This window comes from Thunnus albacares, chromosome 13 (assembly GCF_914725855.1).
Source record: "Thunnus albacares chromosome 13, fThuAlb1.1, whole genome shotgun sequence".
In the NCBI taxonomy this organism is placed as follows: Eukaryota; Metazoa; Chordata; class Actinopteri; order Scombriformes; family Scombridae; genus Thunnus; species Thunnus albacares.
In genome coordinates this window covers 31,980,632-32,007,091 of record NC_058118.1, presented here as the reverse complement: position 1 = coordinate 32,007,091, position 26,460 = coordinate 31,980,632, and the positions used below count along the sequence as shown (strand labels likewise).

At 42.2% G+C, this 26,460-nt stretch overlaps 2 protein-coding genes across 4 annotated transcripts in view; one reads left to right on the top strand and one right to left on the bottom strand.

Moving 5' to 3' along the window:
- LOC122995113 (NLR family CARD domain-containing protein 3-like) overlaps positions 1-24,288 on the top strand; it is a 381,835-nt gene extending 357,547 nt beyond the window's left edge. Inside the window, exons 3-9 of the mRNA XM_044370132.1 lie at positions 1,509-1,587; positions 1,749-1,977; positions 2,149-3,952; positions 4,087-4,260; positions 5,490-5,663; positions 23,480-23,526; positions 23,659-24,288. Coding sequence (XP_044226067.1) covers positions 1,509-1,587; positions 1,749-1,977; positions 2,149-3,952; positions 4,087-4,260; positions 5,490-5,663; positions 23,480-23,526; positions 23,659-24,215 — 3,064 coding nt within the window. The 3' untranslated portion in view covers positions 24,216-24,288. The remainder of the gene's footprint in view (positions 1-1,508; positions 1,588-1,748; positions 1,978-2,148; positions 3,953-4,086; positions 4,261-5,489; positions 5,664-23,479; positions 23,527-23,658) is intronic.
- Positions 9,107-16,047, bottom strand: LOC122995111 (protein NYNRIN-like). Of its 3 annotated transcripts, none has more exons than XM_044370127.1 (4): positions 15,792-16,047; positions 10,493-14,454; positions 10,217-10,302; positions 9,107-9,798 (listed from the first exon to the last, which is right to left on the bottom strand). In XM_044370127.1, exons 1-4 carry the CDS (start codon positions 15,838-15,840, stop codon positions 9,747-9,749), a joined length of 4,149 nt encoding a protein of 1,382 aa, XP_044226062.1. In that variant the 5' UTR covers positions 15,841-16,047; the 3' UTR covers positions 9,107-9,746. The 3 variants fall into 3 exon arrangements, with proteins under 3 accessions (XP_044226062.1, XP_044226063.1, XP_044226065.1); XM_044370130.1 differs by having other exon boundaries at positions 9,713-9,798; positions 10,217-10,283; XM_044370128.1 differs by lacking the exon at positions 10,217-10,302.
- Positions 24,289-26,460: the final 2,172 nt, after the last annotated feature.

Genomic DNA, 26,460 nt, shown 5'->3' with positions numbered 1-26,460 from the left:
CTGGCCCTGGTGTTATAGCCATGCTGAGTATGTTCCATTGTTATCTGTGAAGTATTGACAGATAACCCACTGATAATGTTGAGCATATGATGCAGCTTCTGTTGTTCTACTCTGAGCTGTACTGGCAGCAGTCCTACACTTCTGAATTCATCACCAACATGAGTTAAAGAGGATACATTTAATAAATACTGAATACTATTATTTTGCATCACCTGCAGTTTGTTCCTAAATTTAGATGTCAAACCACTGAACCAATCAGAACAGGCAGAATCAAACTGACGCTGTACCAATGAGGACATGAGAAGTTTCTCAACAGAAAAGTCAAAAAGAGTCTTAGTCTGTGAAACAGAAACTGAAGTTTGCTGCCACTCTTACATAATATTTTATCAACAACAGATTCACAGGACAGTGACTGGTCCAATATTATTCCTAAATGTGACACAAAATATTATAAAATTTCAGTTCCATTACAAAAGATTTTCAGTGTATTTGTTCTTGACGTCTTTGTTCCAAACAGGATTGACTGGGTTTTACCCAAATGTATTGAAAACTTGTTATCTATGAGCCACTCTCTCACACTTTCTGATTCATTACTAAGAGTTGTGAATTTCACTGACATCATTCCCAGATAGCAGTAATGCAGAATCATCAGCATACAGCAGCAGCTTGCATGTCACAGCAGCTGTCGTATCATTTATATACATAAGAAATAAAAGAGGCCCTAAAATAGAACCGTGCAGCACCACACATGTAATATCCTGAGGTTCTGATAGAACCACTTCAACATCACAGACTTGAGTTCCTCCTGTAATGTAAGAAATAAACCATTTTACAGCAGTATGTCCAAACACCATGCACTGTAACTTTGACAACAGTACAGAATGATTCAGTGTCAAAAGCTTTCTGCAAGTCAGCATAATTTCCTCCATCAAGGTTTTGACTGATAAAATCAAACAAATGAATAAGACAGGTGTCAGTAGAGTCTGCTGCTGTAAAGCCAGACTGAAGCTCATACAACATATTGTATCTGACTAAATACTCCTCAACCTGCTCAAACACAAGACGTCCAAAAACCTCAGACATGACACCTGCCGACTTTCTCACTTTCTCACCTCAATGTAATTTTCATACTGGGAGCTGCCCAGTTCAACCAGTCTGATACAAGCAGATACTGAGCAGCTCCACTGGAGAAGCTGGAGGTTGTAGCTGCCTTGCTCAAGGGCACTTCAGCAGTGTACAGTGAGGGAGGGAGAGCTGTATGGAGGGTTGTTCAGAGCTGTTGGGACTAAACCAAACTGACTGATGAAGCAAAACACTGAGCTGAAAGCTACAAACAGACTGAGCTGTTGATTCTCAGTGGGATCAGCAGCACTAGTAAAGCTTTACCACTACAGGGAGTCATCTGATTCTCTGTTCACATCCAAATATCACTTGATGGACCTTTAGCTTGTGTTTGTCTCTGTGTGGACAGACATAATGTGAACTCAATCTTCATGATTCCCCCACAGAGTGGACCAGGAGAGCTCAGAGGTTCCCAGTGGTCAGTCTGCCCAGCAGCATCAAACACACCTGGACTCCATATTTATGGTCTGTACATGTACAACAACTACTTTTACATCTATTGTGTTCACAGTCATCTCCATGCTGCACTTTGTAGACCAGTGGATTGTCAGTCTGTCCAACATGGATCTGATGTTTGCTTCATAATTTCAGTTTGATTGTGTCATTCATATAGTATTCTGTTCCAGCTGCTGGAGGAGAACATCGTCACCTTTGTGAAGAACGAGCTGAAGAAGATGCAGAAGGTTCTGAGTCCAGATTACCCAGAATGCCTAGAGAGTCAGAGGGAGGATGAGGAGATGTTGGACAGTGAGGATGAAGAGCAGAGGAGGAGCAGCAGAGAGGCATTTCTGAAGATTACACTGCACTTCCTGAGGAGAATGAAGCAGGAGGAGCTGGCTGACCGTCTGCAGAGCAGTAAGAGGATTTTCTATAAAGATTTAACATGATGGATAAATGAGACATTTACTGATGTCTCAACAGATGGAGGAAAATATGTTTTATTCACTCATTCTTTGAGGGAATGAAATGTTTAAATATTTGCTTCATACTTCATTCATTGATCCTGTTTCCTGTGTGTTCATTCAGGGACTCCTGCTGGAAGGTGTCAACGTAAACTCAAGTCTAACCTGAAGAAGACGTTCCAGTGTGTATTTGAGGGGATTGCTAAAGCAGGAAACCCAACCCTTCTGAATCAGATCTACACAGAGCTCTACATCACAGAGGGAGGGACTGCAGAGGTCAATGATGAACATGAGGTCAGACAGATTGAAACAACATCCAGGAAACCAGACAGACCAGAAACAACCATCAGACAAGAAGACATATTTAAAGCCTCACCTGGAAGAGATGAACCAATCAGAACAGTGATGACAAAGGGAGTGGCTGGCATTGGGAAAACAGTCTTAACACAGAAGTTCACTCTGGACTGGGCTGAAGACAGAGCCAACAAGGACATACAGTTCACATTTCCATTCACTTTCAGAGAGCTGAATGTGCTGAAAGAGAAAAAGTACAGCTTGGTGGAACTTGTTCATCACTTCTTTACTGAAACCAAAGAAGCAGGAATCTGCAGGTTTGAAGAGTTCCAGGTTGTGTTCATCTTTGACGGTCTGGATGAGTGTCGACTTCCTCTGGACTTCCACAACACTAAGATCCTGACTGATGTTAAAGAGTCCACCTCAGTGGATGTGCTCCTGACAAACCTCATCAGGGGGAAACTGCTTCCCTCTGCTCGCCTCTGGATAACCACAAGACCTGCAGCAGCCAATCAGATCCCTCCTTGGTGTGTTGACATGGTGACAGAGGTCAGAGGGTTCACTGATCCACAGAAGGAGGAGTACTTCAAGAAGAGATTCAAAGATGAGAAGCAGGCCAGCACCATCATCTCCCACATCAAAACATCACGAAGTCTCCACATCATGTGCCACATCCCAGTCTTCTGCTGGATCACTGCTACAGTTCTGGAGGATGTGTTGAAAAGCAGAGGGGGAGGAGAGCTGCCCAAGACCCTGACTGAGATGTACATCCACTTCCTGGTGGTTCAGTCCAAGCTGAAGAATGTTAAGTATGATGAGGGAGCTGAGACAGATCCACACTGGAGTCCAGACAGTAGGAAGATGATTGAGTCTCTGGGAAAACTGGCTTTTGAGCAGCTGCAGGAAGGCAACCTGATCTTCTATGAATCAGACCTGACAGAGTGTGGCATCGATATCAGAGCAGCCTCTGTGTACTCAGGAGTGTTCACACAGGTCTTTAAAGAGGAAAGAGGGCTGTACCAACACAAGGTGTTCTGCTTCGTCCATCTGAGTGTACAGGAGTTTCTGGCTGCTCTTCATGTCCATCTGACATTTATCAAGTCTGGAGTCAATCTGCTGGCAGAAGAACAAACAACATCCCAGAAGTCTGAAACAATAGAAGAAAAATCTGCAGAGACACATTTCTACCAGAGTGCTGTGGATGAGGCCTTAAAGAGTCCAAATGGACACCTGGACTTGTTCCTCCGCTTTCTCCTGGGTCTTTCACTGCAGACCAATCAGACTCTCCTACGAGGTCTGCTGACACAGACAGGAAGTAGCTCACAGACCAATCAGGAAACAGTCAAGTACATCAAGGAGAAGATCAGTGAGAATCTGTCTGCAGAGAGAAGCATCAATCTGTTCCACTGTCTGAATGAACTTAATGATCATTCTTTAGTGGAGGAGATCCAACAGTCCCTGAGATCAGGAAGTCTCTCCACAGATAAACTGTCTCCTGCTCAGTGGTCAGCTCTGGTCTTCATCTTACTGTCATCAGAAAAAGATCTGGACATGTTTGACCTGAAGAAATACTCTGCTTCAGAGGAGGCTCTTCTGAGGCTGCTGCCAGTGGTCAAAGCCTCCAACAAAGCTCTGTAAGTGCACAGATAGTTATTTATTGATTGATTTATTGATTTATTGAAAAGATATAAAGAAGATATTATAAAGAAATATATTCAAGATGGGAGAAAAATATGTTTTTAAGTATGTTTCCACATTTGTTCTCCAGACTAAGTGGTTGTAACCTCTCAGAGAGAAGCTGTGCAGCTCTGTCCTCAGTTCTCAGCTCCCAGTCCTCCAGTCTGAAAGGGCTAGACATGAGTAACAACAACCTGCAGAGTTCAGGAGTGAAGCAGCTGTCTGCTGGACTGGAGAGTCCACATTGTGCACTGGAAACTCTCAGGTCAGAATTCATCAACCTGCACAACTGATCACCATACCTTCCAGTCCTGCAGTGATCTTAGATCATGTGACATGTATGTTGTTTTGTGTGTCTGCAGGCTGTCAGGATGTCTGATCACAGAGGAAGGCTGTGCTTCTCTGGCCTCAGCCCTGAGCTCCAACCCCTCCCATCTGAGAGAGCTAGAACTGAGTAACAACAACTTGCAAAGTTCAGGAGTGAAGCAGCTGTCTGCTGGACTGGAGAGTCCACACTGTGCACTGGAAACTCTCAGGTCAGAATTCATCAACCTGCACAACTGATCACCATTTAAACTGTGATTTATATGAGTTGATAAACACCTGGACATTTTCTCTAGCCTACTCAAATTATTTTCAGACCAGTTGTATATTTAGACCCTGTGAATAACTTTCTACTAATATATTTTCATTAATTTTTTTCTGTCTCCTGAAATACCAGAGAGGAGTTTTAGATTCAAAAACTGAATGAAGAACTGTGTAATTGGCCCAAAGTAACACACATACAGACAGTAATTCAGTTAACAGTGTTTTGGTAACAGTTATAGTTTCTTTTAATTTCAGAGCAGTATCTGTGCTGGGATGATAGTGATTTTTAGTCACAATGATGATATGACAGTGCTCCCCAGCTGTTATGTGGTTAACTACCATTTGATTCTTCTTTTGTTTCATACAACCTTAAAACTCTGGATGATTCTTGAAACTGTGTGAAGTATAGTCAGTGAGTATGAGTGAAGGAGTCAGAAATGTTTTCTTACTGTTCCACAACCTTCAGTCCTTATATGCCACATTAGTTAGGATTCCTGTTCTTTATTCAACTGTGAGCATCTGAGACGGAGTCATTTACCTCTGTGACATGTTGGAGGTTTGAAGTTTTTACAAACTGTAGTCAGATCTGTCACCTCCAGCTCTTCATCTTATCAGCTCACTGGCTGCTTCTTCTTTTACTATTCTTTATTTAGACCTATTTTTAGCAGTGAAGAGTTAGCAGACGCTAACATCATGTTGACTAAGGTTACAGAAAGCTGGAACTGCCTCACAATACAAACCTTACTGTGGTTGGCCATTTGAATTTAGAAGTAGTGAATGGAAGTATTAAGTTTAACTCTAATGATTACAGAAACATATTGGTGATGAAAGTAATAAACACACTACCTTCCAGTCCTGCAGTGATCTTAGATCATGTGACATGTATGTTGTTTTGTGTGTCTGCAGGCTGTCAGGATGTCTGATCACAGAGGAAGGCTGTACTTCTCTGGCCTCAGCCCTGAGCTCCAACCCCTCCCATCTGAGAGAGCTAGACTTGAGTAACAACAACTTGCAAAGTTCAGGAGTGAAGCTGCTGTCTGCTGGACTGGAGAGTCCACACTGTGCACTGGAAACTCTCAGGTCAGAATTCATCAACCTGCACAACTGATCACCATTTAAACTGTGATTTATATGAGTTGATAAACACTTGGACATTTTCTCTAGCCTACTCAAATTATTTTCAGACCAGTTGTATATTTAGACCCTGTGAGTAACTTTCTACTAATATATTTTCATTAATTTTTTTCTGTCTCCTGAAATACCAGAGAGGAGTTTTAGATTCAAAAACTGAATGAAGAACTGTGTAATTGGCCCAAAGTAACACACATGCAGACAGTAATTCAGTTAACAGTGTTTTGGTAACAGTTATAGTTTCTTTTAATTTCAGAGCAGTATCTGTGCTGGGATGATAGTGATTTTTAGGCACAATGGTGATATGACAGTGCACCCCAGCTGTTATGTGGTTAACTACCATTTGATTCTTCTTTTGTTTCATACAACCTTAAAACTCTGGATGATTCTTGAAACTGTGTGAAGTATAGTCAGTGAGTATGAGTGAAGGAGTCAGAAATGTTTTCTTACTGTTCCACAACCTTCAGTCCTTATATGCCACATTAGTTAGGATTCCTGTTCTTTATTCAACTGTGAGCATCTGAGATGGAGTCATTTACCTCTGTGACATGTTGGAGGTTTGAAGTTTTTACAAACTGTAGTCAGATCTGTCACCTCCAGCTCTTCATCTTATCAGCTCACTGGCTGCTTCTTCTTTTACTATTCTTTATTTAGACCTATTTTTAGCAGTGAAGAGTTAGCAGACGCTAACATCATGTTGACTAAGGTTACAGAAAGCTGGAACTGCCTCACAATACAAACCTTACTGTGGTTGGCCATTTGAATTTAGAAGTAGTGAATGGAAGTATTAAGTTTAACTCTAATGATTACAGAAACATATTGGTGATGAAAGTAATAAACACACTACCTTCCAGTCCTGCAGTGATCTTAGATCATGTGACATGTATGTTGTTTTGTGTGTCTGCAGGCTGTCAGGATGTCTGATCACAGAGGAAGGCTGTGCTTCTCTGGTCTCAGCTCTGAGCTCCAACCCCTCCCATCTGAGAGAGCTTGATATGAGCTACAATCATCCAGGAGCCTCGGGAGAGAAGCTGCTGTCTGCTGGACTGGAGGATCCACACTGGAGACTGGACACTCTCAGGTATGGATAGACAGGTGGACTCTCTCAGGTATGGACCAACTCAGTCTCATGGCAATTCGTGAAATAGTCATGTAATTTAATCTATCTATTCATGTACATTGACACGATTTTTCCATTTATTTCGTGACAGTCAGCACAACTTTCAAACTAATGTATTTCAATTGGAAGCAGGTTTTGTTCCTGCAGCAGGTTTTTTTCTGTCAGTTGGGACTCAGGAGCTCAGAGGCTGTATTGTTTGTTCTCGTATGCTATTCATTTTTAAACTATAACTGCTACATCACTCAACATTTAATCACAAGATTTTATCCTTGTTTTTATTTTTTTACTCTAATATTACCAGTCTGGTGGGACTGAGGTATTTTCCTCACTGTCGATTTTAATATCTTTAACATTTCTCAACACTAAACAAGAAGGTGTCCTTGATAACTCAACAATATGAAAGGTTATGACCTTTTATAATTATTTCAGCTTTGATTGTGAGAAATCAAGTTTTCTTGTCAGTTTTGGACGATAGTGGAAGCAGCTACGTTAGCCTACCCATGATCCTCAACGACCGTTACTATGGTGAAGACGTCAGCTAAAGCCGTGACATAAATTATATTCAGTATAACATTATACAGTACTGAAGATTGGTGGTTACAATCAGGAACAGCATACTGTACTGTACATTGAAATGTAAAGAATATATTTGAATTTGAAGCTTTGTGATTGGCTGATTTCTTGAGGCAATGCAGTTTGGGACTCGTTGTTGACTAAAGCTTTGTCATGTAGCTACACAGTCCTCTAGAGTTTTTATTTCAACGCAGTTGTTATTTGTTTGTACCGATGAACTGATCAGCCGGGAGAGTTTCAGCCCATTAACTGTTGGAAATGTTTAAACAGGACGTCATGAAACAGTTCATCTAGGAAAATAAATGAGATTACTTTTTCTACTTTTTCTACTTTTACCGTTTTTGTGTGACGATTGTTATCACAGCTCTTTGTTGATAAAAAAAAAAAAAAAGCTTTTTTAAGAAAAGAATGAGATTACTTCCCAGTGGCCCAGAGTAACTCCTCCACCTTTGCATATTGAATTTATTTGTAGGCCTACTTTTTAAGTTATTATTATTATTATTATTATTATTATTATTATTATTATTTGTGAGCCAATGGGCTATCTATAGGAAGGTGTGAATTTTGTGATGATTAATATATATATATTCTTGATCAAAAAATTCATACACATAGACACACACACATACACACACACACACACAGATATATATATATATATATGTACACTATGTCTCCAAAAGTATTGGCTCACCTGCCTGGACTCGCATATGAACTTAAGTGACATCCCATTCTCAATCCATAGGGTTTAATACGACGTCGGTCCACCCTTTGCAGCTCTAACAGCTTCAACTCTTCTGGGAAGGCTTTCCACAAGGTTTAGCAGTGTGTTTATGGGAATTTTTGATCATTCTTCCAGAAGCGCATTTGTGAGGTCACACACTGATGTTGGACGAGAAGGCCTGGCTCTCAGTCTCCGCTCTAATTCATCCCAAAGGTGTTTTATCAGGTTGAGGTCAGGACTCTGTGCAGGCCAGTCAAGTTCATCCACACCAAACTCAGTCATGTTGGAACACGAAGGGGCCATCCCCAAACTGTTCCACAAAGTTGGGAGCATGGAATTGTCCAAAATGTCTTGGTATGCTGATATCCTCCTCTGATAATATATATATTATATATATATATATATATATGTTATCAGAGGAAGCTGGTCCATAGAGGCAGAGGAGGTTGCCCATCTTCTATTTTTTGAGAGGCAACAGGGAGATCAAAATATAAAAAGAATACTTGGTTGAAATAAACCATTACCAAATTTCATTATTATTTATACGTTGGAAAAATTCTTCAACAGTGACACCTGCAGGGCAGGAGGAGAAAGACCAGTGTGTGTGAGGTGGTGGTGGGTGTTGTGGATTTTCGGAGCTGATGCACTGGCAGTTGTCAGTTTGAAGAAGAGAAGACCAAACCAAACTTCGTATGATGATTCTGGGAAAACTTTAATGAAGAACCTTGCAAGGGAGAGCGACTCAAGGGACACCTCCTGTTCGTACGGTGTCCCCAAACTCGTCTGACCCTCACAGTCCAAAACCAGCCTTTAAGCCAATCATAGAAACTAGTTCGTCAGTTCCGAATCATAAACCTATGACCTAAATCTGTATCTTTGGTTTGTCTTGTTGCGTCTGATGATGACCTGCATTCTGGCCTTGGTTCGCCTGTGAGGCTCCTGGTTTATTAAACAACATGTGTTATCTTCTGTTTGAGAGAACAGAAGAGTACAGCTTGACATTCTGTTGTCCTGGTCAGTTATGGAATATCCATAACAATCCCCTCTTATTGATCAAAAGATCAATACAAATTACCAATTTATGACTGGACTGGTGGACTGTAAGGGCACAAACAGAGTAGAAACAACATCCGCACAACAGATAACAATTCTCACACAAAAGTAATACAAGAATCAACAATTGCATTGAACAAAATCAAAAGTAAAATCATCAAAACACATAATCATTTAAACACATAATGCAATAACAATAAAAGCAAACAATCAGTAAATTAGATAAAAAACCCCTCTTATGTACCCCTTTAAAACAACTGTCATGTGACCCATGAGTTCTGTCTTCCAACCACCAGGGGCAGTAGTGAGGCAAATCCTCAAAGAAGATCTCCTAGAACACCAAAGCGTTAAAGGAGGTCATTGACAGAGGTCACCAGTCACATGCGCAAACAACCTAAGACAAGACACTTCCTGCCTCTTACTAGATGAAATCCTAGCAACTTAAAGGGGAGTCATACAAACATTTGATTACATCATAACAATAAAACAAATCAATCACAAAGTGAAGTCTTCAACCCATGCACTTTGCGTACAGTAGAGGGCCATCACCATGGAGAGGTTACTAGCACATACGATGCATGGTGATGTGGAATCCATCCTCCTGGAGTGATCCTCTTCATTTTCATCAATTTTCAAACACACATTTCAAAAATAATTAAACATTCAATCACATTAATGAAAAACATATAAGATGACTAGATATTTAAGAGATTAATCATTAACACTACTCTATTTCTACAACTTTTCTCAAACTAAAAATGCATAAGATTAATAATCACGCTGAGCGCTACGCAGTAATTTGTTTTGCACCCTTGGTTCAGATTTAGTTGGAGCAATTGTGTTAGTGGATGCAAAGTAACCACTCCAGGGGTAATCATCATTCTCCATGAACTTACAGCTTACCAGTTCTCCCCCCTTCTCCTGGAAATTTGCACTCCAAGATCTACAATCAGGAGAACCTCTCAGTTGCTGTCTGGTGAAACACCACAATTCCAGAGGTCTGCTTAGTGGTCTAACAAGTGAAAACGTTACCTTCGTCGACGTGGATGAACTCTGCTTCGTCTCAAACAGTGTTTTATCATATGTAGACCACCGCCATCTACCTCGAGAAAAAGTAACTGGATATGCAATATTACAATCATTCATTTTACATCTGTCAATAGGACATTTAAAAACAATAGAATTCACAATTTGTTTAACTCGGGAGAGAGCTGGTAAAATATGTCCATCAGTCTTTTCTGACTCTTTTTCTTCAGACTCTCTCATTGCAGCATTGTCAATGTATCTCACTGTTTTGTCAGGACTTACAGTGTTGTAGAGTCCCAATGGGCTCATTGATTTGTCCGTATGTCCAAGATCTGGCTCTTGGTCTGCATTTTCTGGATCATTCTGCAAAGGGCGCCCCTGTCCATGGGGCACTGGGTTCATGGCACCGACTGTGTCATGAGAAGGAAAGCCTTTCCGCTCTCCTTCGCCTGGAATCAGAGAGACTCCTGTCTCTCTCTCATTTGGACCGACTTGACCTGTCCCCTGCCCGAACCTTGTGGCGTGGATCCATTCTGCTCTGCCTTCGACCTTCAGGGCCGTCCTAGTAGTCAGCAGCACCTGGTATGGACCTTTCCACCTAGGAGACAAAGACACTTTTTCCAGAGATTTGATTAATACCAGGTCACCTTCTCGAAAGGAATGAATTGGTTCTTCCGATGGTTTGGGGAGTCTGTCAGCCACCTGTAAATGATACTTTCTCAAAATCTCTGTTAGTCTTTTCACATACTCAGTCATGAACTCATCCGTCCAAAGCAGAGTAGCTTTGTGTGGTGTCAGTGGGGGACTTGTCCCTGTGGACATTGGTCTTCCCATCAGCACCTCGTGAGGACTCAGTCCTGTAGTTGCACTTGGTGCACTCCGAATGGAGTACAGCACAATCGGCAGTGCATCAGGCCATTTCAGGCCTGTGGCTAGGACTGTTTTGGTCAATCTGTCTTTGATAGTTGCATTCATTCTCTCAACTTGATCTGAACTCTGTGGATGATAAGGAACATGTAACTGCCACTTAAATCCTAAGATTTCTGACAGTCCCTGAGTGATTTTTGACACAAAAGCTGGACCTCTGTCGCTATCTATTCCCTGCGGCACTCCGTACCTAGGGATTACCTCTTTTAGCAGACACTTTACAACTGTTCTTGCATCTTCTTTTTTCGTTGCAAAAGCTTCTACCCACTTCGAGAACCTGTCGGTTATGACTAGCAAGTATTTGAAGCCTTGTGAGCTTGGCATATGTACAAAATCTATTTGCATATTTACAAAAGGACCTGATGGGGGTTCTAAGTGGTCATGTTTCACTGTGCTATTCTTTTTTCTGGTCTGTTGACATATCATACAACTATCCACAAGTGTTTGTGAAACTTGAGTAATGCCTGGAGCAAACCACTGTGAGCGAATAACATCATTCATCACCCCTCTTCCAACATGCGCTGGACCATGCGTCACACGTGCCAGTACATGAAGGAGAGCTCGAGGGCAAACCGGTCGACCATCAGGGTGGAGCCACAAGCCAGACTCCGCGTCAACTTTACAACCTTTACGCAACCAAAGACTTCGCTCCCTGTCATCAGCGTGATTTTGCATTGTCACGACATCATTAGCGGAAGGAACTGGAATTGGATTGGTAGGTTGTGTGGAGGCACATTGAAGTACCAAAGAGGGAGAGGAAAGTGCCGCTTGTTTGGCTGCAGTGTCAGCCATTGCATTTCCTCGTGAAACAGGATCAGTTCCATTCGTGTGAGCAGCACATTTGATGATTGCAAGCTGAGATGGGCGCAAAATAGCATCTAACAGGTCATTAACCAAAGTGTGATGCTGTAGTGGTTTTCCAGAAGATGACACAAAACCTCTCATCTTCCATAACTGGCCAAAATCATGAGCAGCGCCAAATGCATATCTTGAGTCAGTGTAAATAGTAGCCACCTTACCAGAAGCAAGAATACACGCTCTAGTTAGAGCATACAGTTCTGCTGCTTGAGCAGAGGTACCTGGAGGCAGTGCTTTTGCCTCTACTACCCCCCAATCGTTAACTACTGCATAGCCAGCTAGATGTGTGCTATCAGATGGTCTGCTAGCTGAACCATCAGTGTAAAAAATCAAATCAGAATTGGGTATTGGTGTCTGCAACAAGTCTGGCCTTGGGGATGTACACAGGTCAATAGTTGTGATGCAATCATGCTCATCATCTGTGTCAATCAATGGAAGGAGAGTAGCTGGATTCAATGGAGGTGAGCGTTTTAAAGTGATGTGTGGACTATGAAGAATGATTGCTTCATAGCCTGAACGACGTGCAGCTGTCATGTGTTGGGTAGCAGATGTGTTCAAGATGTGAAGTACTGCATGTGGAACGTGCACAACACAGTCATGAGCCAGTACAATTGGAGAAGATTTCTCAATCATGATGGCAACGGCGGCCACCGCTCTTAAGCAACCTGGCATGCCAAGAACCACAGGGGTTAGTCGAGAGGAGTAGTACGCAACTGGACGGTAATGAGACCCATGTTTTTGCACGAGAATGCCTGCAGCAAAGCCATCTCGTTCATGTACATGCAGATGGAACGGCTGATGATAGTCCGGCAGCCCCAATGCCGGAGCCAAGGTGAGAGCATGTTTCAGGTCCTGAAAAGCTTTGTTCATGTCCTCAGTCCACTGCACCTTGGGAGGAGCTGATTGCAGTGTGGCGTTTCGCAAAACAGAGTCCATAGCAGCATACTCAAAGATCCAATGTCTGCAATAATTCGCCATCCCCAAGAACGAGAGCATTTGTTTCTTGGTTGTGGGAGGAGGCATGTTAACCAGCAGTTTCAACCTCTCCGGTGACAACAGGCGCTGTCCATTTTTCAAAACATGACCCAAGTATGTCACCTCAGACCGACAAAATTGCAGTTTGGCAAGTGATGCTCTATGACCACACTCAGCTAGTCTCTGTAGGAGCAAGATGGAGTCCGTTCGACAAGCTTCCTGTGATGGTGAAGCTATCAGGAGGTCATCTGCATACTGTAGGAGAGTGGAGCCCCCTGGAAAGTGGAGGTCATCCAAGTCCCGTTTCACTGCTGCTGCGTAAACTGTAGGACTCTCGACAAAACCCTGAGGCAAACGCTGCCAGGTGTACTGTTTTCCTTTGAATGTGAATGCAAACAGATACTGGCTATCTGGATGCAACGGGATTGAGAAAAAAGCTGAACTCAAATCAATGACTGTGTAGTGTGTTGAGTTGGATGGTAGTGAAGCTAAAATCGAATTTGTGTCTGGCACAATTGGAGCTGTTGGCACTACAATGCTATTAATAGCTTGCAAATCTTGTACAAAACGCCATTCATCTGGGCGGTTTGCTTTTGGAATGGGTAAAATGGGTGTGTTACATGGGCTTGTTGTTTGAACCAACACACCTTGATCCAGTAAAGACTGAATTACACCTTCAATACCAGCAATTGACTTGTGTGGCAAATTGTATTGCCTGACCATTGGTAGTTTAGCACCAGGTTTGAGTGTGACTTCGTGAGGTGGAGCCGAATTCACAAAACCCACATGGTTTTTATGTTTAGCCCATAAAATAGATGGAACCTCTGAAAGCTCTGATGGAGGCCCATACTGTGTGGGGAGGGGTGGTTGTTGCAAAACAAACCTACTCTGAGGTAGCTGGATGTGCTCAGTTAAAGATAACATGTACAGCTCAAGGCCCAAGTGTGTTATTGTTTGAGTTTGAGGAGTCTGCGCAGCTCCTCTCAATGCCTGGCACTGTGCCACCATGCTTTCAAGCTGTTGTGGGTCACAGCCAGGAGAGACAGCTACAGTGATGTATGGAAATGAATCTTTATCATTAACGAATTTGCGCTGTGCGTCAGATAACCGAATTGGAATTGCACATCCCTGTGGACCAACAAACAAACATTGTTCACACTCCAACCCCTCTTGTGTATTCAAAAACACATCAGCTAATTGTTTGTACACCTCTGGGGGGTTAAATGCTGCTGTACAGTGACACTGTAGTACAGGCCTCATGGCAGACATCTGTGTTGCACATGCTGGTGAAATTTGAGCAATTTTTTGAATGCTAGATACTGTGAAACTGGAAGCCATGTTAAAATCAGTCAATGACCAACAATACAAACAATCAGCAATAGTTTTCAAAAACTGAAATGCATGAGCAGCCTTCACATCAGGTAGGCTTAAAAACAATCCATCAGGTGTGCATTGAATGGTGGCATGTAGCTTGCAAAGTAAATCTCGTCCCATGAGATTAATTGGACTTTTCTCAGAAATCAGGAAAGAATGTTGCACATCTGAACCTTAAACAGTTATTTTAGCTCTCTGTGATAGTGGCTCAACAACAGGAACGCCGGAAACACCCACGGTGGTGACAAAATTAGGTGTTGGTGTACATACATGCTCATCAGCTTTAACAGTGGAAATTGTGGCCCCACTATCTACCATAATGTCAACTCTACTACCATTTACTTCAACAGGCATTATTGGATCTTCTGAAGGATCTTTTGAAAGTCGAATTACAGCTGCTTGAATGGGAAATGTTTTTTCTGATCCTGCCCCTCTATGGCCTCCCTATGCTTGATTGTAATATTGTCCATGATTCACATTATCAACATGTGGAGGAGGTGGTAGTGGTTGTTGTTGTTGTTGTGGTAAAGCAAGGGGGCTGTTTGTTGGAAATTCCTTGTTTGGTGATCCTGGAATGGGTAATTTTGCTTGTTCTGACGACGACCACTTCTACACTCATTAGCCCAATGTCCCGCTTTCCCACATTTGTGACACTTTCCCGGTTTTCGCTTGTTATTGTTTTTGAAATGCTGTTGTCCACCCCCCTGTCGTGCATGCTGTAACATTTGTTTTGGGAAGGAGGCAGATTTGTCTTCAGCAAAAATTTCACACCTATCTAGCGCCATCATTTTGTTTACCGTTGCTTTCCAGTCTTTGGTTTGCCAATCGGTGACAGACAATTTGTATGCAGCTGCAACATTTGGTTTTAGATTTTGCACAAAGGTTGTAACAACAAAATATTCATTTCCTTCTCGTCCTATTCCTGCATTGCTATCCCAAGTACGTGTAAATCTGTTAACAAACTCAGGTACAGTTTCATATGCATCTTGGACACAGTGAATTACTTTATTAAAGTCAGTGCGCTGTCGTGCACATTTTCTTATTGCTGTTTTTGCTTCTTCATTTAACCAGTCAATCATGGTTCTATGAGGAGGCCACTGGCCATCCTCTGTCCGAGCAGGGAAAAGAAATTCACCTTTGCACAAATCCCACTCCGTTCTGTATGAGCCAGCAAGTAATTGTTCAACATCAGGTATCAGACAGTTATACACAGAGCATACATATCTTAACCATCCCCAGTATTCATCTGGGTTTGTGGTCGGATTGGGGGCATTTTGTGTCATTCCAACTATCTCAGCAGGAGTCCATGGTTTGCAGACAGCTGTGTTGCCAACCATGATTTTTGGAGCATTTATTGAGGTGGATGTAATGTTTAGAGGGGGCTCTAAAATGTTAGTTTTCGATCTTGTATGTCTTTCCAGATGTGAATGTGTCATTCTAGTTGTACCTCGTCTCTGAGTTTTGCTACTTGCAGTGTGGGGTCGTCTCTGTGTCATCTTTGGCCTGACTGCAGGTTCTGTGTCGTCACTATGGTCTGTGTCAGACTCCTCCCCCTTACCTCTGGCTCCTTGTAACTCAAGTTCTACCTCACTTTCTCCTGAGCTGTCCTGAGTGTCTATCTCTGTTTCTTCAGCAACGGCAGCTAAATGTCTTTTCTTTTCCTTTCTTTTCTGGCTTTTTACCTGTTTGAATGACAAATTACCTTTCTTTTCTTTTTCTGCAGCTTTCCTAGCTTTTTCTTCGTCGGCTCTATCTTTCTTTTCCTGTTTAACTCTTTCCCTTTCTCTAGCAGCCTGACTGTCTCTTTCCCTTTCTCTAGCTGCTATCTGCTCTTCTCTATTTTCTACTTCAGTCTGTAGTCTTTGTCCCTCAACAGCTGCGGCTAGTAAGAGAAATTCATCGTCAGTCTTTGCTTGTTGTGAAATGGTTTGATCAGTCATGTTAGCAGCTGAAAAGGGGTTTGAAGGTGAAAGTTGTGGAAAAATTGAAATCATTGTTTTGTTTGTGTGTGACTCTTGCAAAGGCACTCCAGCTTTGGATACAATGGTCAACAAAGTTTGTGGAGAGGGAGCATCAGTTTGCCGTTTTGCCCAACCGTATATGATAGCTTTGGAAATGGCCTTCACATTCTCACCATGCCTCTGTTTAATTTTCATCATTTCTGTAGCTCTGGTTTGCAACTCTGCTTCCAACATAGGCAAGTGACATGCTGTCACACATTTAACACAGTTCTCCACTGCTGCTCTGAACTCATCAGAAAAACGATCAACTCTTTTTTCATCCAGACTCACTCCACACCTCTGACGAGCAACAGTTAACCACACATTTACACAATCTTTCATATACGCACTATCCCAAGATGGATTTCCAAAATCTGGGTTAACATTGTACTCAGCAATCTGAAGCTTATCTCTATCAAACGCTCCTTCGTATGGCCATTCGCCATCTGTCCACTGATTCATAAGGGAAGAAAATGGAAACACAAAAGTCCATCCTTTCAATCTACCAACAACTCCCGCCGGAGATTGTGGAGAAAACATCGCTCTATATTGTGCATCTGTGAGTGTGTGGGGGTTTGCTTCGGGAAGCTTATCAATGGCAGATTGACCTTTTACTTCTGAATTGGTGCGTTTGTTTCCTACTGAAACAGATTTGTTCTTTCTCTTGTGTTTTGGTGAATGAATTAATTTTGTAGTAGATTGTGTTCTACTCACTGCTTTAGACGTGTTGTTGCCCATTTTAACACATTTACATTAAAAACATCACACAAACAAACACATCAAACACAAAACAGACACATCAAAACTTTCCCAGCATCACCGAAGTTCTTTTTTTTACACCTCTCTTCCTGGTGCAATAGCAGTGATCTGAAGCCAAACCGACGAAGCAACTCTTCGTCTTGTGTACACTGTTTATTGTTTGAAAAAATTTTTTACCGGCGCCCGACTCTAGGACTTAGAATCCCAAGTCTGAAAACATTTCTCACAGGACACAGAGTGGATGATCCCCGATCTTGGCTTAAACGAAATAGGCCAAACCCTACCCCGAAAACGTCTTTTCTATAGTTTAAACCTCAGGTGGGTCCCCCTGTGCCGGACGTAGCCCGAAGCTAGCCCAGAAATCCCAGCCACTTTTGTGGCACTGCAGGAGTTAAGACTCACTCAACTCTGCCTTTTTTTACCTCTTCACAACCACATGCTTTGCACCTGCTTATCACTGCACAGTTTCAACACATTTTCATGTGTTTAGATTCTTTAACCATCAGCTTTTTGCTTTTTTTTTTTTGTTCACTTTGTGACCACCTTTAAAGTGAAAGTGATGCACAGTTTCTTTGTGATTTCGTCAAACGCAGACATGGTAAGGCACAATAATAAAATAAAATTATGCACTTACCACGTCTTTGTTGTGTTGAAATCCTGTTCGTGACGCCAAATTGTTGTGGATTTTCGGAGCTGATGCACTGGCAGTTGTCAGTTTGAAGAAGAGAAGACCAAACCAAACTTCGTATGATGATTCTGGGAAAACTTTAATGAAGAACCTTGCAAGGGAGAGCGACTCAAGGGACACCTCCTGTTTGTACGGTGTCCCCAAACTCGTCTGACCCTCACAGTCCAAAACCAGCCTTTAAGCCAATCATAGAAACTAGTTCGTCAGTTCCGAATCATAAACCTATGACCTAAATCTGTATCTTTGGTTTGTCTTGTTGCGTCTGATGATGACCTGCATTCTGGCCTTGGTTCGCCTGTGAGGCTCCTGGTTTATTAAACAACATGTGTTATCTTCTGTTTGAGAGAACAGAAGAGTACAGCTTGACATTCTGTTGTCCTGGTCAGTTATGGAATATCCATAACAGTGGGGAGCAGTGGGGGGGGGGAGTGGGGGGTAGAGGAGGACGGGCTCCTGCTGTCCTCCTCAGGGCGGATCTCTAACATCAATTTAAAGTACTTTATTTTTTTATGCTAATCTATGATTGGCCAAGACACGTAAAATGACGCTCCAAGGGAGGACGTCCTCCCTAACCAATCAACAACCAGAATACAATATTGACATCACTTTGGTCCAATGATAGTTTCCAGATTTCATCTTCAGTTCTCTACAACTGTAACGTACATGAGTGTGACGAACTGATAAGAGAAGAAGAGCAGTAAGATATAGATAAATTGATAGAGTAGCATATTAGAAAATAAATTATAACTTGCAAATTACAAACTATATTTTTAAACACATCAGTAAAACATTACATCTCATTTAGGCCCTTTCAACAACCAAATTTCCCTCAGCGGGACTACGGTGACGTGCTGCTGCTCTGAAGTGAACTCCTCCCAACAACAATAGAAAGTTAACAACATCATTTAAATGAAACAACCAGGAGAGTTAGCTTGTTTGTCATTGTTGCTAATGATAGATCAGAAATAACAAGTGGTCACTCAAGACGGATGTTAATACCAGGTGTAAACAGACGTACTTGGAGCTGTCCACTTGTGATCAGATCACCTGAGACGGATGTTAATACCAGGTGTAAACAGACGTACTTGGAGCTGTCCACTTGTGATCGGATCACCTGAGACGGATGTTAATACCAGGTGTAAACACGGACTAAGATGCAAGGAAAAGAAGCAAGTGAGGGAAACGTGGATGCAATTTAAGAGACTTGAGATGCAACCAAGGAAACAAAGCGAGGAGAGAGGAAACGAGAACATTTGTTTTTAGAGACATGAGACGTCCTTTCCTCTGAAGTGTCACATGAAGCGACGTCCGTTTCTGATGACGGCGGCAGCTGATCACAGCTGATCAGCTGTCAGTCAGTTTTAACAGCTGTAGAAACTTCTGATTAATACTAATAAATGTTCACAGTTATCACTGCAGCAGCTGTTTCCTCTCTGCAGCTGTTACCTGTTTAACAAACATAAATAACAACCTGCATTCTGCATTTATACTGTGTCCTGCTCAGAGGCACAGGAACCATTTCTACTCACAGAATGCGTTTATATTATTTATTGATCATTTGCATTAGATACATTACATTATTTCTATTATAGAGACGTTAGCGTAATGAAAAGCAGCCAAGTATCCCAGAATGCATTTCACACCAACCGGCAGCGATGGCGGAGACTTTGAGTCAGGCTAAAAGCTGTTGTAACTTGAATTGTAGGATTATTAATATGTGACTTTATTAATTTTTAATGTTTTCAGGAGAGAAAGTAACACGTAGATTCCAACATGTGGCCAGTTTATCCCAGTAACTCCAGTCTGTAAACCTGCTGGGATGTGTTGGGAGATGTTTGGACCAGCCGCTCATCTCAGCTGCTAGCAGCCCGACTCCTGAGATGATCGGCCGGTCAACATGTGGTCATCCCGGGGAGAACATGATCCATGAACTGATCTGCAGCTCTTTGCTGATTCACCGCTGGCTCTAATGTCTCCGCAGCATTTAGATATATGATATAATTCCTTCTGGAAGATAAATGTTGGTCTCACACATGAAATCTAACAATTGTAGCTGCAACATTAGTTTGTCTGAATGTAAAGTGAAGCTTCATGTTTTTACTGGACAGAACAGCAGCGCTGCCTCTGGAGCTCCACATGTACACATATCACCACATTTACACACATATACATGGATTCAAATGAACAGATTCATTTCATTTATTTTATTAAGCTACATAACAGTTTAGATTTTTATTATAGCTACATTACAGACTGAATAACATCATTTACTGCATCTCTCTGTCAGTGAGGTTTTTGTTTTGTGAGATAAAAAGTGTTAGTGGAGCTTTGAGTTGAGATTATTTTGTCACAGTACAGTCAGGTAGGTGTGTTGAAGCTGAGCTGCTGCTGTTCCAGCTGCAGAATGATCTACTGCGTCCTCTCGTCCTCACTAGTTTGTACTACTGAGTCCAACTTGCCACGTCTGAACTAGCAAGTACACAAGTCCCAACTTGGTGTATTTGGTATTGAGAATATATCAAGTACGTCATATATAAGATATATGCACATATTTTTTCCAGCTGGCTGAGGAGACTATTATGCATGCAAGCATAGATTGTACTAAATATGATCAATAAAGACAATATATGAAGGAAGAACTCAGGAAGACTGGACTTCAGGAGCTCAGTGTTCAAACTTTAATGAACCTGCCAAGTGGGTGCAGCAGTAGTTTTCTTTGAGTTTATTGGACAGACAGGATTAATGTGTAGGATTTAATCTCTGGTCCACACCCCGTGGCGGTAATGCACCTAATACGCTGGTTGACAACCGCCGTTATAAACCAAAAAGAAGAAGATTTTTTTTTTTCCAAACAGAGTGATACCTCCTGTCAGCCGAGGGGTTTCCTATCTGTGCAGCCGAACATAGCAGCTCCTCCGCGGACTGTTTCACCCTGACGGTCCCGGTGTTTCCTCCGCAGGCTGCACTTCACTCAGCTGCCCGACAGACCCGCTGCTTCTTCCCGCTTTAACCTGAATAACAAACCGGGGCTCGGTGCTCCGGTTGGATCCACATGGAGAGCCGAGGCTAACGTTAGCTGAGAGGCTAGCGGAGCGTTAGCCGCAGCATGTTAGGAAGCACAGCCAGCTAGCACAGCCAGCTAGCACAGCCAGCTAGCACAGCCAGCTAGCACAGCCAGCTAGCACAGCCAGCTAGCACAGCCAGCTAGCACAGCCAGCTAGCACAGCCAGCTAGCACAGCCAGCTAGCCTCAGAGAAACAGAGAAACAGAGAGAGTAGTTGGCAGTTACACGTTTCTTTTGGCATTAAGTGCATTTAGAGGCTAAATGATTTAGCAGCTAGATGGACGGTGGATAAAGAGGAAGGGTGGAGCAGAGAGAGAGAAAGAAAGGCAAATAAACGTGCTAGCTAGCTAACGTAGCTAATGTTACTGATGCGTCATCATCGTCTCGTCAATGCTAAAGCTAATTAGCATATGTAGTCTAGTTAATGTGTTCAATATTATTATAAAATTCATGTGTTTTGGTGAAAGTTTCAGTGAGTGAGTTTATACTTTGAGCTGATAATTTAAAATGATTGAGACAACACAACGTCTTCTGTCACTATTCAGGCTGCTGTCATTTGTTGGAACTTAAAGATGTGTGTTATTTAATGTTTGTGTTGGTTAAAGGACTATTTGAACCTTTGATGGGTAACTGTTAGTGTATATCAGTAAACTGAGGAGGGTGTTGTGCTCTTGCTTGTTTCTTTTTGAAGGTGTAGAGAGCAGCGTTGGTGCCACAGTAGTAGTAGTGTCGTCTCCCTCCTTAATGATATGTACCTTTGGTTTTATTTCAGCTTCATAACACTACATTGTACTAAGCAGCTGTTGGCTCATTAGTTTGTTATTCACATGCACTAAAATTCAGCAGAATGCAGGAAATCAAGTCTTTGTAAGTAAAGTTTTCCTAGTGGGGACCCCCAGACCCCCCGCTGATAAACTGGTCTGACTGGAGCTATATTTCCCAGCCTGAATGATTTTCCCAGTCCGGCCCTGCTGTATAATGTTATACTGAATATAGTTTATGTCACAGCTTTAGCGTCTTCACCATAGTAACGGTGGCTGAGGATCATGGGTAGGCTAATGTAGCCGCTTCCGCTATCGTCCAAAACTGACAAGAAAACTTGGTCACAACCTTTCATATTGTTGAGTTATCAAGGACGCCTTCATGTTCTATGTTGAGAAATGTTAAAGATATTAAAATCAACAGTGAGGAAAATACTCATACGCAGCGCGTCCTCTCCGGTCCCACCAGACTGCTAATATTAGAATAAAAACATGAAAACAAGGATCAAATCTCTTGATTAAATGTTGAGTGATGTAGCGGTTATAGTTTAAAAATGAAGAACAAATGAGAAAAAACAATCCAGCCTCTGAGCTCCCGAGTCCCAACTGACAGAAAAAAACCTGCTGCAGGAACGAAACCTGCTTCCACCTGAAATACATTAGTTTGAAAATCCTGCTGACTGTCACCAAAAAAAAGGAAAAATGGTGTCAATGAACACGAAGAGATTAAATTTAGTGAATATTTCACTGATTACTGTGAGACTGAGACAGACAGGTGGACACTCTCAGGTGAGGACAGACAGGTGGACACTCAGGTGAGGACAGACAGGTGGACACTCTCAGGTGAGGACAGACAGGTGAACACTCAGGTGAGGACAGACAGGTGGACACTCAGGTGAGGACAGACAGGTGGACACTCTCAGGTGAGGACAGACAGGTGAACACTCTCAGGTGAGGACAGACAGGTGGACACTCTCAGGTGAGGACAGACAGGTGGACACTCAGGTGAGGACAGACAGGTGGACACTCTCAGGTGAGGACAGACAGGTGAACACTCTCAGGTGAGGACAGACAGGTGGACACTCAGGTGAGGACAGACAGGTGGACACTCAGGTGAGGACAGACAGGTGGACTCTCTCAGGTGAGGACAGACAGGTGGACACTCTCAGGTGAGGACAGACAGGTGGACACTCAGGTGAGGACAGACAGGTGGACTCTCTCAGGTGAGGACAGACAGGTGGACACTCTCAGGTGAGGACAGACAGGTGGACACTCTCAGGTACAGACAGACAGGTGGACACTCTCAGTTACAGACAGACAGGTGGACTCTCTCAGGTGAGGACAGACAGGTGGACGCTCTCAGGTGAGGACAGACAGGTGGACGCTCTCAGGTGAGGACAGACAGGTGGACAGTAAATCAGCTCAAACTCTTGAGACTGCAGCTGATTGTCAGCTGTAACCATCATGCAGGAATGTTCCACCTGTGTGAGAGGAAATAACTTGTCAGTCGTCCAAAGATTGTTGAGGAAAGACAAACAGAAACAGGCGGTTTATCATTTTCATGTTAGTGTGAATCAGTTTAAACAGTCCTGTCATCTGTTCACAATACAAACTGCTGATTCTGACAAGAAAAAGTCTCATTGTTGACATGATTTGACTTTGAGACGCCTGTTTCTGATTGGCTGAATGTAGCTGCTGTCGATAGTCGTCGTGCGACGTGATGTGATGGACGGTTGTGTTGCCTAGCAACAGCAAAGCAGCTCAGTGTGATGAGGATCAGAGCTGCTTTTTCTAGAGTGATGTCATGTCCATGTTTGCATGCTGAAAGAGAACGTGCTGCTCTGACCCCCCTCCTCCTTTCAGGCTGCAGCCTGCTGGAGTCCGATGGTTGACACCAGGTCTGAGGAAGTGTAAGTGTGTTTTTCATTTCATTCATCAAAACAAAGCTCATTCACATCCTACTGAGGATGAAGATGATGTCATCATCAAACAGATGATAGATCAATAACTGCAGCTGTATTGTGTCTCGTTCTCTCCATCAGATTTCTGTCGACTCACACTGGATCCAAACACAGTAAACAGAAACCTCGAACTGTCTCACAACAACAGGAAGGTGACACGTGTGGAGTATCAGTCATATCCTGATCATCCAGACAGATTTGATGACTGTTATCAGCTGCTGTGTAGAAATGATCTGACTGGTCGCTGTTACTGGGAGGCCAAGTGGAGAGGAAGAGTTTTTATATCAGTGAGTTACAGAGGAATCAGCAGGAAAGGAAACAGTGATGACTGTTTGTTTGGATGGAATAATCAGTCCTGGTGTCTGTTCTGCTCTGATGATGGTCGTTACTCTGTCTGGCACAATAAGAGAGAAACATCCATCTCCTCCTCCTCTTCCTCCTCCTCCTCCTCCTCCTCCTCCGTCTCTAACAGAGTAGCAGTGTATGTGGACTGTCCTGCTGGCACTCTGTCCTTCTACAGAGTCTCCTCTGACACACTGATCCACCTCCACACCTTCAACACCACATTCACTCAGCCTCTGTATGCTGGGTTTGGGGTCTACAGGTTTGGTTCCTCAGTGTCTCTGTGTGGTCTGTAGGAGGAAGAGTCTCCTCCTGTTAGAGAAACTTTCTCACTGCTGACCAGATAGTTCAGTCTGTACAGGATCACACACAGCTGATGGTATTTAGTACCAACATGATCTCTCACTGCTTGTAAATGTAAACATGGTTTCCACATGATTGACAGTTTGTTTGTAAAATGAATCAAATGATAAACTGAGTCCAGTTGTTGTTGTTTTCTGTTGTTAGTGTATTAGAAAGGCTTGAACTGTAATGGGATAATGGGAATGGGATCTTCACAATGTTTAGTTGTAGTTCTTCTAGTAGTTTCATAGTAACTGTGTTACCTGATTCCTTCACTTATTTAGAGATCACATGACAAATGATGGTCAGAACAACAGGCCTCCTATTGGCTGGTTAAATGAACACCTCTAATGGTGAAGGCTGAGGCTCAGCAGCTGGAGTGTGGCTGCTTTTATGCTGCGTTCATATCATATTGGAATGATGCTGATTATGAGATTCTGATTCTTATTATCTAATATTAGCTAGTTATAGCCATTGTTAATACCAAGCTTTTACATGTTAATTAGCATTATTACTAGCTGGTTATTATCAAATATTACCCACTATTACCTTGTTATTACCCAGCTGGAAGGTAAAGTGCTGCCACAAATCCTTCCAGCAGACACCAACAAAACTGCTTCTACGGTTCAACCTCAGTTTAGTCTCACTGGTGAAGTTTCTTACTGGATTTAAACCAGTTCATTTGTTAAATCTTTATGGTTTTAATTGATACGTTTGTCAGTTGATACATATATATGTGGTTGTTGAGAAATAATAATCAATCTGTCCGTTGTGAACAGACACGTTTTGAACGGGCTCTGCACTAGTTCTAATAAAAAAAGAACTGTTAACTATTATTATTCTTCATTTCTTAAACTGTGCTGGTGTGTTTTTGTATTTCAGGATTGTATTGATTAGTTTTTATGTTGAATGTGTTTCTTTATGTTTCTTTGTCTTTTAACATCTTGGGACCATGTTGGAAATACGTGTTTTCACTGTAACATGTTATCACTTGGATTTCTGTTTTGTGTCTGTAATCCATAAATAAATAAATCATATCACAAACATAACTTTGCTCCAACAAATGTTTCTATATACAGGTGAGAGTGTTGAAGGTTACAGCATTTATAAATGACTTTAAATTAGATGAGAAATCATCCAAAACAAAGAAAACTGTTTTCTCTGCACTTTATTGTTGTAACAAAGACTTTTTCTTTTAACCTTCAGTTGGTTTTTAAATAAATAAGATAAATCAAGATAAAATAACTTCATTTATTATTTATTTTCATATTTCAAACCAGGCAGCAGGTGTTTGCTGCTTCTTCTTTCTGTACTCGAGGCCATTTTCAGGAAGGTTTCCCCAAACTGAGCGTGTGCAGAAGTTTTCCTGTCTGTTGAACAAGTTGAGCTTTTAGCTTTGATTGTAAATGAAACTTCAGTCAGAAAGTTTTACAGCTGCAGCAGTTTAACAGTCTGCTGATGTTCAGAACAGATTCTGTGGGCAGAGAAAGAAAACTAGTATCTAGTGGGACTCTACTGAGAGAGGAGACAAATGTCATATTTCCATCATGTTTTCCATTGTGTGGTTTTATTCCAGCCCATTAACAAGCATCAGGAGGGCAAAATATTAGGAACACTTTTCAATATAACACAGTCCAGTACAGCAGCCCCACTACCACCTCAATAATAAATATAAAATACAATTATCACCTTTCTGACAACGTCAACAACAACTGAGAATGTAGAAGCTTTGTAAATGTAGAATTGATGGCAGAGCTGTTGTGTTGGATCGCATCAGACTGCACAGGTGTTCCTAATAAAGTGATCTCCAGTCATTGTACATTTAGAGTCTGGAGGGTTGTGAGGTCACAGGTCACGTTAGAAAAAGCCTTCAGGACTGGAACATGGGCTGTGTGGGAGTCGGTCCTGATGAGATGTGATATATCAGAGTTGAGGCTAACATTAGCAGCTCTGGAAGGTTTACCTGAGATCAGCTGCTCGTCATCTTGTAAAAGTGAAACATGTTGAAAATACAAACAGTTAAGTATCAGTCTGATAATTCAGCAGTTTTTCTGTATGAAGTGTCTGAATGGTTTTTGGGTTGTGAGGAATTTAATGAGATTATTCAGTTTGATTTCAGTGTTCGTTCACTTGACATGTTAAGAGTGTCGAGTCATTACTGGTGTAAATATAACGAGAATTAAATGAAGCTGCAACTTA

Excerpts from the sequence above, each read along its gene's own strand:
- LOC122995111 (XM_044370127.1), bottom strand. The coding sequence starts at position 15,840 with ATGACACAGAGACGACCCCACACTGCAAGTAGCAAAACTCAGAGACGA. Across the intron at positions 14,455-15,791 it reads TAGCAAAACTCAGAGACGAG|ATTTACTTTGCAAGCTACAT; the intron begins GTACAACTAGAA and ends TCATGGGACGAG. Across the intron at positions 9,799-10,216 it reads GTTCATCCACGTCGACGAAG|AGGATCACTCCAGGAGGATG; the intron begins GTAACGTTTTCA and ends ATGAAAATGAAG.